The 14956-nt window shown below is 39.2% G+C and overlaps 1 protein-coding gene and 1 pseudogene across 1 annotated transcript; both read left to right on the plus strand.

The window, feature by feature from the left end:
* Positions 1-1273: 1273 nt before the first annotated feature.
* LOC121224523 (uncharacterized) lies at positions 1274-2668 on the plus strand. The gene is made up of 2 exons (XM_041107964.1): positions 1274-1284; positions 1408-2668. The coding sequence occupies exons 1-2, from the start codon at positions 1274-1276 to the stop codon at positions 2666-2668; spliced, it is 1272 nt and encodes a 423-aa protein (XP_040963898.1).
* A 222-nt stretch (positions 2669-2890) lies between these two features.
* The window catches only part of LOC121224524 (uncharacterized), a 63272-nt pseudogene continuing 51206 nt past the window's right edge, over positions 2891-14956 (plus strand).

Raw genomic sequence — 14956 nt, forward strand, 5'->3', positions numbered from 1 at the left:
AACACGTTGTGTCCTAACGTATTGGATGTGGCGCATTGATTTCTCGAAATGAAGATTTTTAAAAATCATGAAGGAAATATTCCGAGTTTGAGATTCTAAAGGAATTGTGCCCTAACGTATTGGGTGTGGTTTCTTAAATCTTGGATGAGTGGATGTTCTTTTAAAATAAATGAAATATTCCGAGTTTGAGATTCTAAAGGGATCGTGCCCTAACGTATTGGGTGTGATTTCTTAAATCTTGGATGAGTGGATGTTCTTTTAAAGTTTTATTGTAAAAATATTCTGACCTAATTCATTTTGGGGGAAATTAAAATGTTGTGCCCTAACGAATTGAGTGTGGCATTTTTGCTTCTCTGAATTGAAAATGGTCTTAATATGCAACGTTTTAAGTTTTTAAAGATTAAATTTTTAAAATTTTCGACCTTAAGACATTAATTAATTAACTAGGTACCAAATTTTGGGCGTAATGGGGGTGCTAATCCTTCCTCATACGTAACTGACTCCCGGATCTGTTTTTCTAAAACTCGTAGACCAAAGCCGTTTTTTTAGGTGATCCAATCACACCTCAATAAAATATTGGTGGCGACTCCCAAATTTTCATTTTTTTTAAAGTCGTGAACCTAAATTTTTTGTTTTTAAAAAATGGTTTCGACAGCTTGGCGACTCCACTGGGGACATTTTTTTAAAAAAAGAAGAGAGTCGAGCCACAAAGTTGATTAATTTTTGTCTTACGGTCGAGAAAATATTTTTTAAAAAAACTCATGACATCCTTTTGCATTCATTATCTTCTTGTTCAAACATTGTTTGCATTATAAATTTCATGAGTTGAACAATGTTACTCTTTTAAGTGGGAGTGAGAAACTATGCCTTCGTGAGGTTTTTACCTCCGTGTAGGGTAGTGGATTGCTTTCGGGATACATCCGTACCTATGTCTTCGTGAGATTTTTCATCTCCGTGCAGCCATAGGGAAATGTATTCCCCTGAACTGAACACGGTCCATATGAGCCTATAATGGGTGAGGATTGAGGAATCTGCTGGTTCGGGTACCTTTAGTCTAGAAGCTAAACCACATATAGTGAACCTTAGGAATCCACCTTAAGCAGAATCAAACTAAACCCTAGTAGATATCCAATTAGGGATCTTTATTATTTCTTGATTATATCTTGTGTTTCTATGTTATACTGACTTTTGGTGTTTTATTTGCATGACATGACATTTCATTTCATCATAAAAGGCGTCAATTCAAATTCAGTTGCTAGAAAGAAGGCTTAACATGGAAAGCGGGTTTCTTGATAAAGTGGAGGACAATGCGGCTGTTCGAACTTGGTCTGAAACAACGCAGCAAGAAAAGGGTGATAGTTTGGCTGATGGGCATGTATTAGAGTTATGAGACTTTACGCATATCAGTACAACTCAGAACAATCTGCAAGAATTGAAGGAAATCTGGGGTCAGTGGAATGATGAGGTTAGACAGCTCTTTTATGATAATTATGGGGATTTGCCTTATTTGCTTGATGTGAAGGTAGACAAGCATTTGTTTCAAGCCCTCGCCCAATTCTGGAATCTTGCTTACAGCTGCTTTACGTTCAGGAAGGTTGATTTAGTGCCTACGATAGAGGAATATATGGCTTTACTCTGTTGTTCAAAGTTTCAAGGGGACAGGGTCTATTCAAGAGCGGTGAATGTGCCAACCTTTTCCAAAAAGTTGATGAGTGTAACAGGAATGAGTGAGCAATGGGTTGTCGCACGAATTAAGCAAAAGGGAGACAGTAAGTGCGTTCCTTGGAGGGGCTTGAAAGATGCAATCCTCACACACCTGGATGTCAGGAAAAGGTTAGATGTTTTTGCTTTAAGTATATATGGCTTGGTTGTCTTCCCTAAAGCCTTGGGGTATGTGGATGAAACGGTCACTGATTTATTCGACCGGCTCGATAAGAAAGTTACACCGATTCCAGCAATTTTGGCAGAAACTTTCAGGTCATTGAGTGCATGCCGGAGGACGGGTGAAGGCAGATTTATTGGATGTGCACAGCTTCTACTCGCGTGGTTTCATAGTCACTTTTGGAAGGTGGATAAAGTGTCATATCGGGTTTTCTCTGAAAATTATTCACCATTAAAGGAGATAGCCGCTACGCCCAGAAGAGACAACATTTCGAAGGAGAAGTGGATAGCAATTCTTCAAAATCTTCGAGAGGAGGACATTGAGTGGAGAGCTCATTGGTTACTTCCAAATGAGATCCTGTATAGGTGTGGTAGTTTTGATTGGGTTCCTTTGCTAGGGGTTTGGGGAGCTACTGGATACGCCCCATTATTGGTGCTAAGACAATATAGGTCAAAGCAATTTATACCTGCGACCCAAGGGTTGGTTGATTGTGAATTTTCGTACAAGGATGATGGTTACAAAAAGAAGATTCAAGAGATGGTTAGTGCGTGGAAACAAGCTCGCCGAATGAAGAGGCTAGCTGTAGGTCTAATGACAACTCCTGGGTATCATCAATGGTGGGCTAGAAGGATAAATGATAATACACCTAAGTTAAATCAGGAAGAAAGCCAGTCAATAGAAGAGCATTTGCGAGTCATTCTTTCTGAGTTGGAAATGGTAAGACAAGATTTTGAGAGGAAGAATGCGGATTTGGAGAAAAGGATAGAGCAAATGGAGGCGGAATAGACGAACTTGAGATTGGACATAGACGTTCAGAAGCTTGAGAATGAGAGGTTGAAGAAAGAGAAAAACAAAGCTGATGAGGAACTGGGCAGTCTAAAGACGGATTATAAAAAGCTGCGCTTGTCAATTAGAACTGCTGGGCTGGGAAAGACATCAGAACAGTGGCGAGTAGAAATCCAAGGAGAAAAGGATAAGGCCAATAAGTGGGAACAGATATTTCAAGAGATGCAAAGGCGAAATAAGGCCTTAGAAAAGAGTTTGTCAGAAAGCCAGAAGGAAAAGGGGGAGTTAAAGGATAGGGTGATTGTATTGGAAAGATCTCTTTGTTAGTATCGAAGCCGAAATTCTACGATAGAGTTAAAAGCTAGCTTGAGCAAGATTGAAGAAATGGAGAAAAGAATTGAAGAGTTAGAGACGGAGCTGCAAAATTATGAGATCCGGATCAAGCACTTGAAAGCAAACGAGAGTCATAGTAATGAACAGCTTCACCATTTTCAGAATGAAGTCAGAAGCAGAGATCATCTTATTGAAGAAGCTGTAGTCCAGATTCGAGAAGTAGCTGACCATATACAGACTTTAGCAGTACAAGCTGACACGCTGAGTGTGAAGTATGAATTAGAGTCAGATCGGGGGCAAGAATTGGCTTTGTTACTTAGAAAGATTAGAGTTCTGGGTATTAGGGCAAGGTCGTATTTGTAATTCATTTTATGTAAAGGAATTTAATTTCTAGTAAAGTTTTCTTATATGGAATTGAATTCAAATTGACGCATTTTCTGCATTCATTTCATGTATTGCATTGTTTCATATGCATTAATAAATACATTAAGGGATTCTAATTAATCTAAATCACTCCTCAGCTAATCTGGAAACCAACCAACCTACCAAGCACCACTACGGTACTCGATCAAAAACCAAGGATATGGATCAAAGAATGGAAAGATTAGAACAAACTTAAAAGGAAATGCAGGAGCTGCTTCAAAAGCAAATGAATGAGCAGCAAAAGATGAGAGACAAAATGATGGAGTCTCAAGGGAGTATGATGGCTCAGTTAACTCAGTGGTTCAATAAAGGAACTGATAAAGGAAAGGGTTCTGTGCTCAATATTGAAGAAGGAGACAATGAGGGACTTGTCTATCCTCCGGACTTTACACGCCAATAAGTTGAGATGTGCCCGCGAAGGTCCTCTGTTACCATTAATCCTCTGAGTGATGCTACAACGCAAATAAATTTCCAAATGGGATCAGGCTCTAATCCCGGTGCCAATTTTGCTAATCCTGCTATTCCTGATTTTGATGAGACGGTTGGAAAGGAAAAAATAAATGATGAATTATCAAAGCAGCTCGAGGGAAGGTATAAATGGCTGGAGGAAAAAATTAAAGCAATAGAAGTTACTAAGAGCTACCACGGAATTGATGCTAGAGAATTGAGCTTGGTTCCAGGTCTGGTACTTCCTCACAAGTTCAAAACGCCGGAGTTCGAGAAGTACAATGGGACTAGTAGCCCCGAAGCACATCTTACTATGTTCTGCAGGAGGATGACTGGATATGTTAATAATGACCAGTTGTTGATACATTGCTTCCAGGATAGCCTCACAGGTGTAGCATCTAAGTGGTACAATCGATTGAACCGTACCCAGATTAATTCATGGAGAGATCTAGCGCAGGCATTCTTAGAACAGTACAGCCATGTGACTGACATGGTACCTGATAGAATTACTCTGCAGAACATGGAGAAGAAGCTTGGTGAAAGTTTCAGGCAGTACGCACAAAGATGGAGGGAGGTTGCTGTCTAGGTTCAGCCATCTCTTCTAGAAAGAGAGATGACGATGCTTTTCGTCAACACATTGAAGGCAATGTTAGGAAGCGCTACTAAAAGTTTTTCCGACATATTTATGAATGGCGAGATGATAGAAAATGCTATCAGAAGTGGGAAAATAGATGCTGGAGAAAGTAGCAGAAGGACGGCCTCGAAGAAGAAAGAGAACGAGGTTAACAACACGAGTTGGTATTCGAAGACAGTTACAGTGAATCAGCCGAGAAAAATGGCTGTTAATCAGTAGGGATCATCGAAGCAGAGATTTGATACAAGACAAAATGCAGAAAAAATGCAATTTACGCCAATTCCAATGTCGTATAGGGAGCTATATCAGAATCTATTCAATGCACACGTGGTTGCCCCTTTCTATTTGAAACACTGCAGCCTCTATACCCCAAGTGGTACGATGCAAATGCACGGTGCGACTATCACGCGGGAATTGAGGGGCATTCTATAGAGCATTGTACGACGTTCAAAAAGGTGGTGGAAAGACTTATAAGCTTGGGCGTGGTGAAATTGGATGATTCGCCCAATACAGAAAATCCGTTACCTGATCACAACGGAGTGAACATGGTAGGTGGGAGCATGGGTAGAAAGATCAAGGAAGACATATCAGAGGTGAAAATTCCTTTGAGGTGGGTTTGGAAAAATATGGTGAAAAGGGGATTGATCATCCCGAGTTCAGAGAGAAGTGTTGAAGGGATGAAAAATTACTGTGAGTTCCATCACGATGAGGGACATAAAATCCAAGAATGCGCAGAATTCAGAGCCTTGGTTCAAGACTTGATGGATAACAAGGAGATGGAATTTTATGAGAAAGTTAAGGAGGAGGGGAGCATTTGCACATCAGAGGCTCCAAAGGTTCCAAGAATAGTGCAGCCTGTGGTCATTATCTCGCGACCCAAGAAGGATGAGATGAGAGCACCAGCAATGCCAAAGATCATAATAAAGAAACCTGCAACCTTTCCTTATCAAGACAGTAAGAAGGTCCCATGGAACTACGAGTGCAATACGACTGTCCCAGGAAAAGAGACGGCAAAGAGCCAGTGTGTGAGTACCAATCTAGAGTCTATGAAAGAGGCTATAATAGGGGAGCAAAAAGGGAAAGTAGTTAAGCCAGTGAAGGAGGAAGAAGCTGTGGAATTCCTCAAATTTTTAAACCATAGCGAGTATAATGTCGTTGAACAGTTGCATAGACAGCCAGCCCGCATATTTGTACTGTCCTTACTATTGAATTCAGAAGTGCATCGAAATACGTTGATGAAGATGCTAAATGAGACCTATGTGTCCAAAGATATTTCTGTCAGTAAGCTAGATCGGTTGGTTAATAATATCAGTGCTGATAATTTCATATTTTTTAATGATGATGAAATACCTACTGGGGGCATGGGATCTACTAAAGCTTTGCATATCACTGCACGATGCAAGGGGCGTATTTTGCCAGGAGTACTGATTGACAATGGATCAGCTTTGAACGTATTGCCGTTATTCACACTTAACAGACTACCTATAGACAGTTCGTACATGAAAACGTGTCAAAATGTAGTGAGGGCATTTGACGGTACAGAAAGAAAGGTCATGGGAAGAATTGAGGTACCCTTACTGATTGGTCCAACAGTTTATGAGGTAGATTTTATTGTGATGGACATCAAACCTTCCTATAATTGCTTATTAGGAAGACCATGGATATATTCGGTAAGGGCAGTTCCGTCATCATTACATCAGATGTTGAAGTTAGTGTCAGATGGTCGGCTAGTGACAATAAAAGCCGAGGAGGATATAATAGCAACTGTATCCAATGAGATACCGTACTTGGAGACCAATGATGAGTCAGTTGAATGCTCATTTCGATCTTTGGAGTTTGTAAATGCGGCATTTGTTCCTGAATGGAGTAAAATTGTGGTTCCAAGATTATCCAAAACCACAGAAATGGGTTTACAATTATTGGTAGGAAAAGGAGCTTTACCCGGAAGAGGGCTAGGGAGATATCTTTAAGGGAAGACTGAGGTTCCAATGCTGAAAGGAAAGCAAGATCATTTTGGCTTAGGATACAAGCCGGATAAAGGACAAATAAAGAAGGAGATAGAAAAAAGTAGGAAAGAAGAAGGGCGCGTTTGAATGGGGAGGAAGCTAAGTGGGAGCCCATGAAAATTCCCCACCCATCCAAAACTTTCGTATCTGGAGGAATCATTCATCAGGAGAGAAAGAAATCGGTTGAGGAAAGCATCAAGAAGACGTTGGGGAATATGCACATTAATGCCATTCATGAGCCTGGGAATGAAGAGAAAAGTTGGCTAGACATTCGCCCTTATGAGCCTGGGAGTGTTCTAGACAATTGGACTGCGGAAGAAATACCTAAAGTCTTTAGAACTATCTCAGAGTAATACTCAAGAACAAACTTGTTGTTTTAGCCTAGAAATAGCAAGAATTCTTTTGTGAAATAGGCTTATGTTTAAAAATCATTATTTTAATAAAATACATCTTTGCAATTATTTCGAGTAAATATTCTTTCATTCTTTCATACGCCTAAAAGATATTCTTTCATTACATGTACATAAATTCATACATTCTTTTGTAACCATAATAGGTCTCTGTGTATCAATGACGTGAATGATACTGCTGCGAGCTCAGAGTGCCCTTTTGAACGCAACATGTGTTTAGAGGGATCGCACGACTTTGAAGGTGATGAAGAGGGTGGTCTATCTTTGGACTTGTTGAGGATGGTGGAATAGGAGGAAAAACAAATCCTACCTCACAAAGAGACAGTAGAAGTTGTGAGCCTGGAAGAAGGGAAAGAGTTGAAAATTGGAACTGAAATTCTCGTAAAAACAAGACGAGACCTCATTGAATTACTCCATGAATTAAAAGATGTCTTTGCATGGTCATACCACGATATGCCGGGATTGAGTGCTGACATTGTAGTGCATCGCTTACCTATAAAAGAGGATTGCAAACCAGTTCAACAGAAGCTCAGAAGAATGAGGCCTGATATTGTGCTCAAAATAAAAGAGGAGGTTAAGAAACAGTTTGACGCTGGTTTTCTGCAGGAGGTCAAATATTCTAAGTGGGTAGCTAATATCGTCCCAGTCCCTAAGAAGGATGGAAAAGTATGAATGTGCGTCGATTACAGGGATTTGAACAAAGCAAGCCCAAAGGACAACTTCCCATTGCCACATATTGATACGCTGGTGGATAATACGGCGGGATTTTTGTTGTTTTCTTTTATGGATGGGTTCTCAGGATATAATCAAATAAAAATGCATCCAGAAGATATGAGAAAGACTACGTTCATTACTTTATGGGGAACGTTTTGCTATAAGGTGATGCCATTTGGATTAAAGAATGCAGGAGCAACATATCAGAAGGCCATGGTAACCTTGTTCCATGACATGATGCACAAAGAAATCGAGGTGTATGTTGATGATATGATTGCCAAATCCAGAACAGAGGAGGAACATGTGTAGGTCTTGAGAAGATTGTTCTTAAGATTAAGGAAGTTCCAGCTCAAGCTTAATCCAACAAAGTGCACTTTTGAAGCCAGATCAGGAAAGCTATTAGGCTTCGTAGTCAGTGAAAAGGGAATTGAGATCGACCCAGACAAAGTCAAAGCAATACGAGATTTATCGCCACCACGTACCTAGAAAGAAGTTTGAGGTTTCTTGGGAAAACTGAATTACATTGCTCGGTTCATTTCACAGTTGACTGAAAAATGTGATCCCATATTTCGCCTTTTGAAGAAACGTAATCCTGATGTTTGGAATGAAGAATGTCAAAAAGCCTTTGAAAAGATAAAGCAATACTTATCCAATACCCCAATTCTGTCACCACCCAGCCCGGATAGACCCTTAATTTTGTATTTAACAGTGTTCAACAACTCCATGGGATGCGTGCTAGGTCAACATGATGTGACTGGAAAGAAGGAAAAGGCGATTTATTATCTCATCAAGAAATTCACTGATTGTGAGATGAGATATTCGCCTATCGAAAAATTATGTTGCGCCTTGATTTGAACGACCAAGAGGTTGAGGCAATACTTACTCTATCATACGACTTGGCTAATTTCAAAATTAGATCCTTTAAAATATATGATGGAGTCAACAGCATTGAATGAAAGAATGGCTAGATGGCAAGTCTTGCTCTCTGAGTTTGATATCGTATATGTAAGTCAGAAGGCTATCAAGGGAAGTGCGATAGCAGAATTCTTGGCTAGCAGGGCTCAGGAAGATTATGAGCCTCTAGACTTTGATTTCCCGAATAAAGATTTAATGTATGTGGTAAATGCTAAAGAGGATCCCCAAGAGAGTGATTCTTGGAGATTAAGCTTTGAGGGAGCATCGAATGCATTAGGCAATGGGATTGGGGCAGTCTTGGTGTCTGCGAATGGGGATTATCATCCTTTCAGCAGTAAATTAGACTTTGATTGCACCAATAACATGGCTGAGTATGAAGCTTGCATCATGGGTATACGGGCAGCCATAGAACGGAAAATCAAGACATTAGAACTGTACGGAGACTCAGCATTGGTAATATACCAGCTAAGAGGGGAATGAGAGACGAGGGATCCTAAATTGATCCGTTACCGGAGATTGGTTTTGGGATTGATCGAAGAGTTTGACAACATTACCTTCTGTTATCTCCCACGAGAAGAAAATCAGATGGTTGATGCTCTTGCTACTTTAGCTTCCATGATTAAAGTGAATCAGTTAGAGGACATGAAGCCTATTCAAATTAGTATTTATGAGATCTCAGCCCACTGTTACAGCATTGAAGAAAAGGAGAATGATAATCCTCCCTGGTACCGAGATATATTGCAATATGTGAAGAATCACGAATATCCAGATCAGGCAACGGAGAATGATAAGAGGACATTGAGGAGGCTAGCTATTGACTATGTCTTAGATGGGGAGATCCTATACAAAAGGGGGAAGGATCGAGTACTGTTGAGATGCGTGGATGCTGTAGAGGCTAAGGAAATTTTAGAAGAAGTCCATGAGGGTGTTTGTGGAACACACGCTAATGGATTCACCATGGCTAGACAGATTATGAGATTCAGGTATTACTGGTCCACTATGGAAGGTGATTGCATCAATCACGCCAAGAAATACCATAAATGCCAAATTTATGGAGATAAAATGCACGCGCCTCCTTCTCCTCTTCATGTTATGACTTCTCCATGGCCTTTCTCCATGTGGGGTATGGACGTCATTGGACCAATATCACTGAAGGCTTCTAATGGATATCGTTACATTTTTGTGGTTATTGACTACTTTACTAAGTGGGTAGAGGCAGCCTCATATGCTAATGTCACGAAGTCAGCAGTCAGTAAGTTTCTGAAGAAGGAAATCATATGTCGATATGGAATGCCTGAAAGGATCATATCTGACAATGCGTTGAACCTGAATAATAGCAAATAGCGGAAGTCTGCGATCAGTTCAACATTAGACACCATAATTCATCATCATATCGCCCGAAAATGAATGGTGCAGTGGAAGCGGCTAATAAAAATATCAAGAAAATCGTGGCAAGAATGGCTGAAACTTACAAAGATTGGCATGAAAAGTTACCTTTCGCTCTTCTTGCTTACCGAACATCTATCAGGACTTCTACTGGGGCAACACCTTTTTCTTTGGTTTATGGAATGGAGGCAGTATTACCCATTGAGGTTGAAATCCCTTCCCTACGGGTATTGGCTGAGTTAAAATTGGATGAAGCCGAATGGATCCAATCTCGGTATGATCAACTGAACCTGATTGAAGAGAAAAGATTAAAAGCCATTCGTCATGGTCAAATGTATCAGAAGCGAATGATGTGAGCCTATAATAAGAAGGTTCGTCCCAGAGAATTTCATGAAGGGGATTTGGTTTTGAAAAAGATCCTCCCTTTACAAAAGGATTTCAGAAGGAAATAGATGCCAAACTGGGAAGGACCTTATGTCGTGAAAAACGCTTTTTCTGGAGGCGCTTTGATTTTGAGTGAAATGGATGGCAAAAATCTTCCGAATCCTATAAATTCAGATTCGGTCAATAAATATTTCACTTGAAAGAAGAGAGGAATCAAGGTGAAAACCCGCAAAGGGCGCTTCGATTTCCTCTAAAAAAAGGGAGAGGCCAAGGTGAAAACCCGAAAAGGGCACTTTGAGACCAAAGGTGGTTTAAGTTGAAAACCCAGAAAGGGCGGCTCAAACATGGTCAGATTGGGGCATGTGGTGGTCTTGTTTCACTTAAGTAAACAAGGGTATACGACATCTTGAGGCATCGACAGAGTACTGTGGATCCCTTAAACACATGTTAAATTCAGAATGGTTCTCGGCTTGCATGGAGAAGTTCAAGCGGCGATATCCAAAGCACTTAGTCTTCATAATATTTTTTACCAAATTTATTGGTTCTTGTAAAAACTTCATTCTTTGCTGTTCTTGAATACTTTTTTCTTTTCAAGACGCTTACTATCAATAAATTCGTGAATTAAGTCATCTCTTACTCTGTATTTTTGATTCTTGTGTCAACATGTCGCATTAGAATAATGATTGATGGACTAATAATCTTTCACAAAAGAAGTTTTGTATATTACTTTGGGAATTTCTAAATAATTTAGTAATCTGAAACAGAGCTATTGTCTAAGAACACCCCATAGTTCAAAGTTTAAAGAGCCTAAGAAGGAGAAGTCCAAATTAAGACTGTTTTTAAGGAGAAGTCCAAATTAAGACTGTTTTTTCATATTTGGTTGTCTAAATATCGAATCAGACAGCAAAAAATCCCCTCTAGAAAGGAAGTTCCTTTTTTAGGCATGAATATTTGGTAGGACACCCTGAGAGTGGTGTGAGCAAATCCTTGAATTACAATAGGAGAAGACTGAGAAGAGTCAAAATTTTCCTACTCTTAAAGCCATGAGGGAAGGAATACAGTACAAATTCTGCGTCCTAGGGAGTAGAGCTTTGGGGTACACAACGGGGGGCAATTTGATTAAGCGTTTTTGGAAATAACAGCCAAGCAAAAGACGTCAGCGACAAAACCTCAATAAAAAAATGATAAGTCTTGAGAAGTGATATTCTGCATTCATTCAAATGTCATTCACACATGTCTAGTTAGGAGCATTTGATGCATTTTTATGCCATCCTAATCATTAATCATAATTAGGTTCACTATACAGGTCATGTTCCCTAGAGAACAGATCAGTGAAGATAATAAATTGAATCCTATCTCCCTGAAGTTACAGTGGAGCGGATTAAAACCTCAGATCTTATCTCCCTGAAGTTGCAGAGAGTAAATCGCATCTAGTCTTATCTCCCTGAAGTTGCAGTGGAGCAGACTAAGCAAAGCAAGTCTCATTCTTCTGAAGTCGCAGTAAGGCAGACTGAAGAGGGCAAATCTTATCTCCCTGAAGTTACAGTGGAGCAGAATAAAGCCGACAATCCTATCTCCCTGAAGTTGCAGTTGAGCGGATTAAAATTACAGATCCTATCTCTCTGAAGTTACAGAGAGCAGATCGCATCTAGTCTTATCTCCCTGAAGTTGCAGTGGACAAGACTAATTGTAGAGAACAGAGCGCATCTAGTCTAATCCCCCTGAGGTTGCAGTGGAGTAGACTAAGCAAAGCAAGTCTTATCCTCCTGAAGTTGCAGTGAGGCAGACTGAAGATGGCAAATCTTATCTCCCTGAAGTTGCAGAGGAGTAGATTGAAGCACTAGTTCCTATCCCTCTGAAGATGCAGTAGGAAGGAATCCCAAAGTCCAGTACGACTGGGCAAAATTGTTTTTGGTCTTTGCTCTGTTCTCAGTACCCGATAGCAAGCAAAGAGGGGCAGCTGTAATAACAGATTTTGCCCGGGCAAAGGGCTCAAATTACATTGGCCTATATGGCCCAAACCCAAAATACAGCAGGGGCCCAAGGCACGGTGGCCCAATTATGTGTGGCCCAAAGTGCCCAAAATGTTAGTCAGGAACCCTAGGGATTCTAGGGAAATCTTCAAGCGCCGCAAGCTCCAAATCTCTGCCCGATCTTCACCTGCAAACACAAAAATGGAAAGGGAATCAAAGATTGGCAAATCAAATCAGAAGGAGATTTGTTCCTTTATTTCTTTTATTATTATGGCTATAAAGAGGCCATTAGAACACTGTAAATAGGATCGGATTTTGGGAAATCAATAAAAAAAGCACAATTTTTTTTAAAAAACACAAAGGGAGAATCAATCAAAACTCGAATGGTTGATATTTTATTTTATTTTTGCATCGATTACTTCTCCGTTTTCTTTTATTATTATTATTTTTTTTACTTTACTAAAGCACGATAAAATGAAGAGTGAGGAACTTACCTTCGTTTACCTTTGAAACGCCGTTGGAAGATCGAGGGAGCCACCCCCGAGGATCGGTGGCTGGAAGCCGAAAGGTTTTCGCAAGTTCTTCGTGTTTTTTGCTGGATTTTGGGTATTTTGAGCCCAGATCTCGGCTTGGGAAGGTCTAGAAAGCCGAAAGGGGGTTTTTTTTTCTTTTTCTGGCCACCACAGACGGTGGTGCCGGCGTCGGAGAATGGCGGCCGGCGCGGTGGCCGATGACCGTCCGATGACCGGCCGATGGCTGAAGGATTGAGGGGTTGAGAGGTTTTTTTTGTTAAAAAGGATTTTTTTTTTAAAAAAGTTTGGAAAATAAAATTTGAGGTTGAAAATTGGCTTAAATAGGCCAATCAAAATGGCGCCGTTTTGGAAGGGGAGGATCCGCGCGTCGACCCGACCCGGACCCAGGATCTGCGTGTTTTTGCGCAGAGGGGAAAATTGCACTTGTAGCCCCTCCGCCTTTAAATGTCTTTATAATTAGGTTTTTTTATTTTTTTAAATTTGCCCTGTAATTTATTTTAATTTCAATTTGACCCTTCTTGAACGACACCGTTTTAGAGGAGAAGGGAAAATTGCCTTTCCAGCCCCTCTATGTAATTCGCGCGTTCAATTTGGTCCTCCAGACTTTATGTATTCACGGATTTGCCCCGAAATTTTTCAATTACTGTTCAATTTGTTTTTTTTAAATTATTTTCTTAATTAATTTTAATAATGTAATTGTTTTTTTTGTAATTAAAATAAAAACATATGTATGTGCTTTATGTGCATTTATATATATATTTTAAAAAACTAAAGTTTTATTCATATTTGTATGTATACATATTTTTTTATTTTAATAATGTTGACATCATTTAATAATTTTTTATTATTATGTTCTTATAAGTACATTATAAATTTTATAAATCAAAGTTCTACATGAAAATTCTTATGTATGCTTCTAATTCTTCGTAATTTCATTTATTATATATTTGTATTGTGCATTTATTTGATATATTATATGTCATTCGTTATTCATTTGTTCATATATTTGCAACATCTCTATGCTATCATAGTATTTATATTTAATGTAGCATAACATTACATTTTTTTACTCGATTTTTAAAATCAAACTTTTTTTCAAAATGGATATTCTTTTAATTAAAATAAAAGCTCATTATTGGGAATTCAACATGTTGTGTCCTAACGTATTGGATGTGGCGCATTGATTTCTCGAAATGAAGATTTTTTAAAAATCATGAAGGAAATATTCCGAGTTTGAGATTCTAAAGGAATTGTGCCCTAATGTATTGGGTGTGATTTCTTAAATCTTGGATAAGTGGATGTTCTTTTAAAATAAAGGAAATATTCCGAGTTTGGGATTCTAAAGGGATCGTGCCCTAACGTATTGGGTGTGATTTCTTAAATCTTGGATGAGTGGATGTTCTTTTAAAGTTTTATTGTAAAAATATTCTAACCTAATTCATTTTGGGGGAAATTAAAATGTTGTGCCCTAACGTATTGGGTGTGGCATTTTTGCTTCTCTGAATTGAAAAGGGTATTAATATGCAACATTTTAAGTTTTTAAAGATTAAATTTTTAAAATTTTCGACCTTAAGACATTAATTAATTAACTAGGTACCAATTTTTGGGCGTAATGGGGGTGCTAATCCTTCCTCGTACGTAACTGACTCCCGGATCCATTTTTCTAAAACTCGTAGACCAAAGTCGTTTTTTTAGGTGATCCAATCACACCTCAATAAAAGATTGGTGGCGACTCCCAAATTTTCATTTTTTTTAAAGTTGTGAACCTAAATTTTTTGTTTTAAAAAAATGGTTTCGACACATACCAAAGTGTTCCATGAGAGACTTATTGATTCATGAGGCCCATAGTGGGGGTTTGATGGGACATTTTGGAGTGGCCAAAACACTAGACATCTTGCAAGAACACTTCCATTGGCCACATATGAAAAAGAATGTCGAAAAGGTATGTTCCAAGTGCATTACATGCAAACAAGCAAAATCTAAGGTAATGCCTCATGGCCTTTACACTCCTTTACCGATTCCTACTTCACCATGGATAGATTTATCCATGGATTTTATTCTAGGTTTGCCTCGAAATAAGAAAGGAAGAGATAGTATATTTGTTGTTGTTGACAGGTTTTCAAAAATGGC

Source organism: Gossypium hirsutum, chromosome D12 (genome assembly GCF_007990345.1).
Source record: "Gossypium hirsutum isolate 1008001.06 chromosome D12, Gossypium_hirsutum_v2.1, whole genome shotgun sequence".
In the NCBI taxonomy this organism is placed as follows: domain Eukaryota; kingdom Viridiplantae; phylum Streptophyta; class Magnoliopsida; order Malvales; family Malvaceae; genus Gossypium; species Gossypium hirsutum.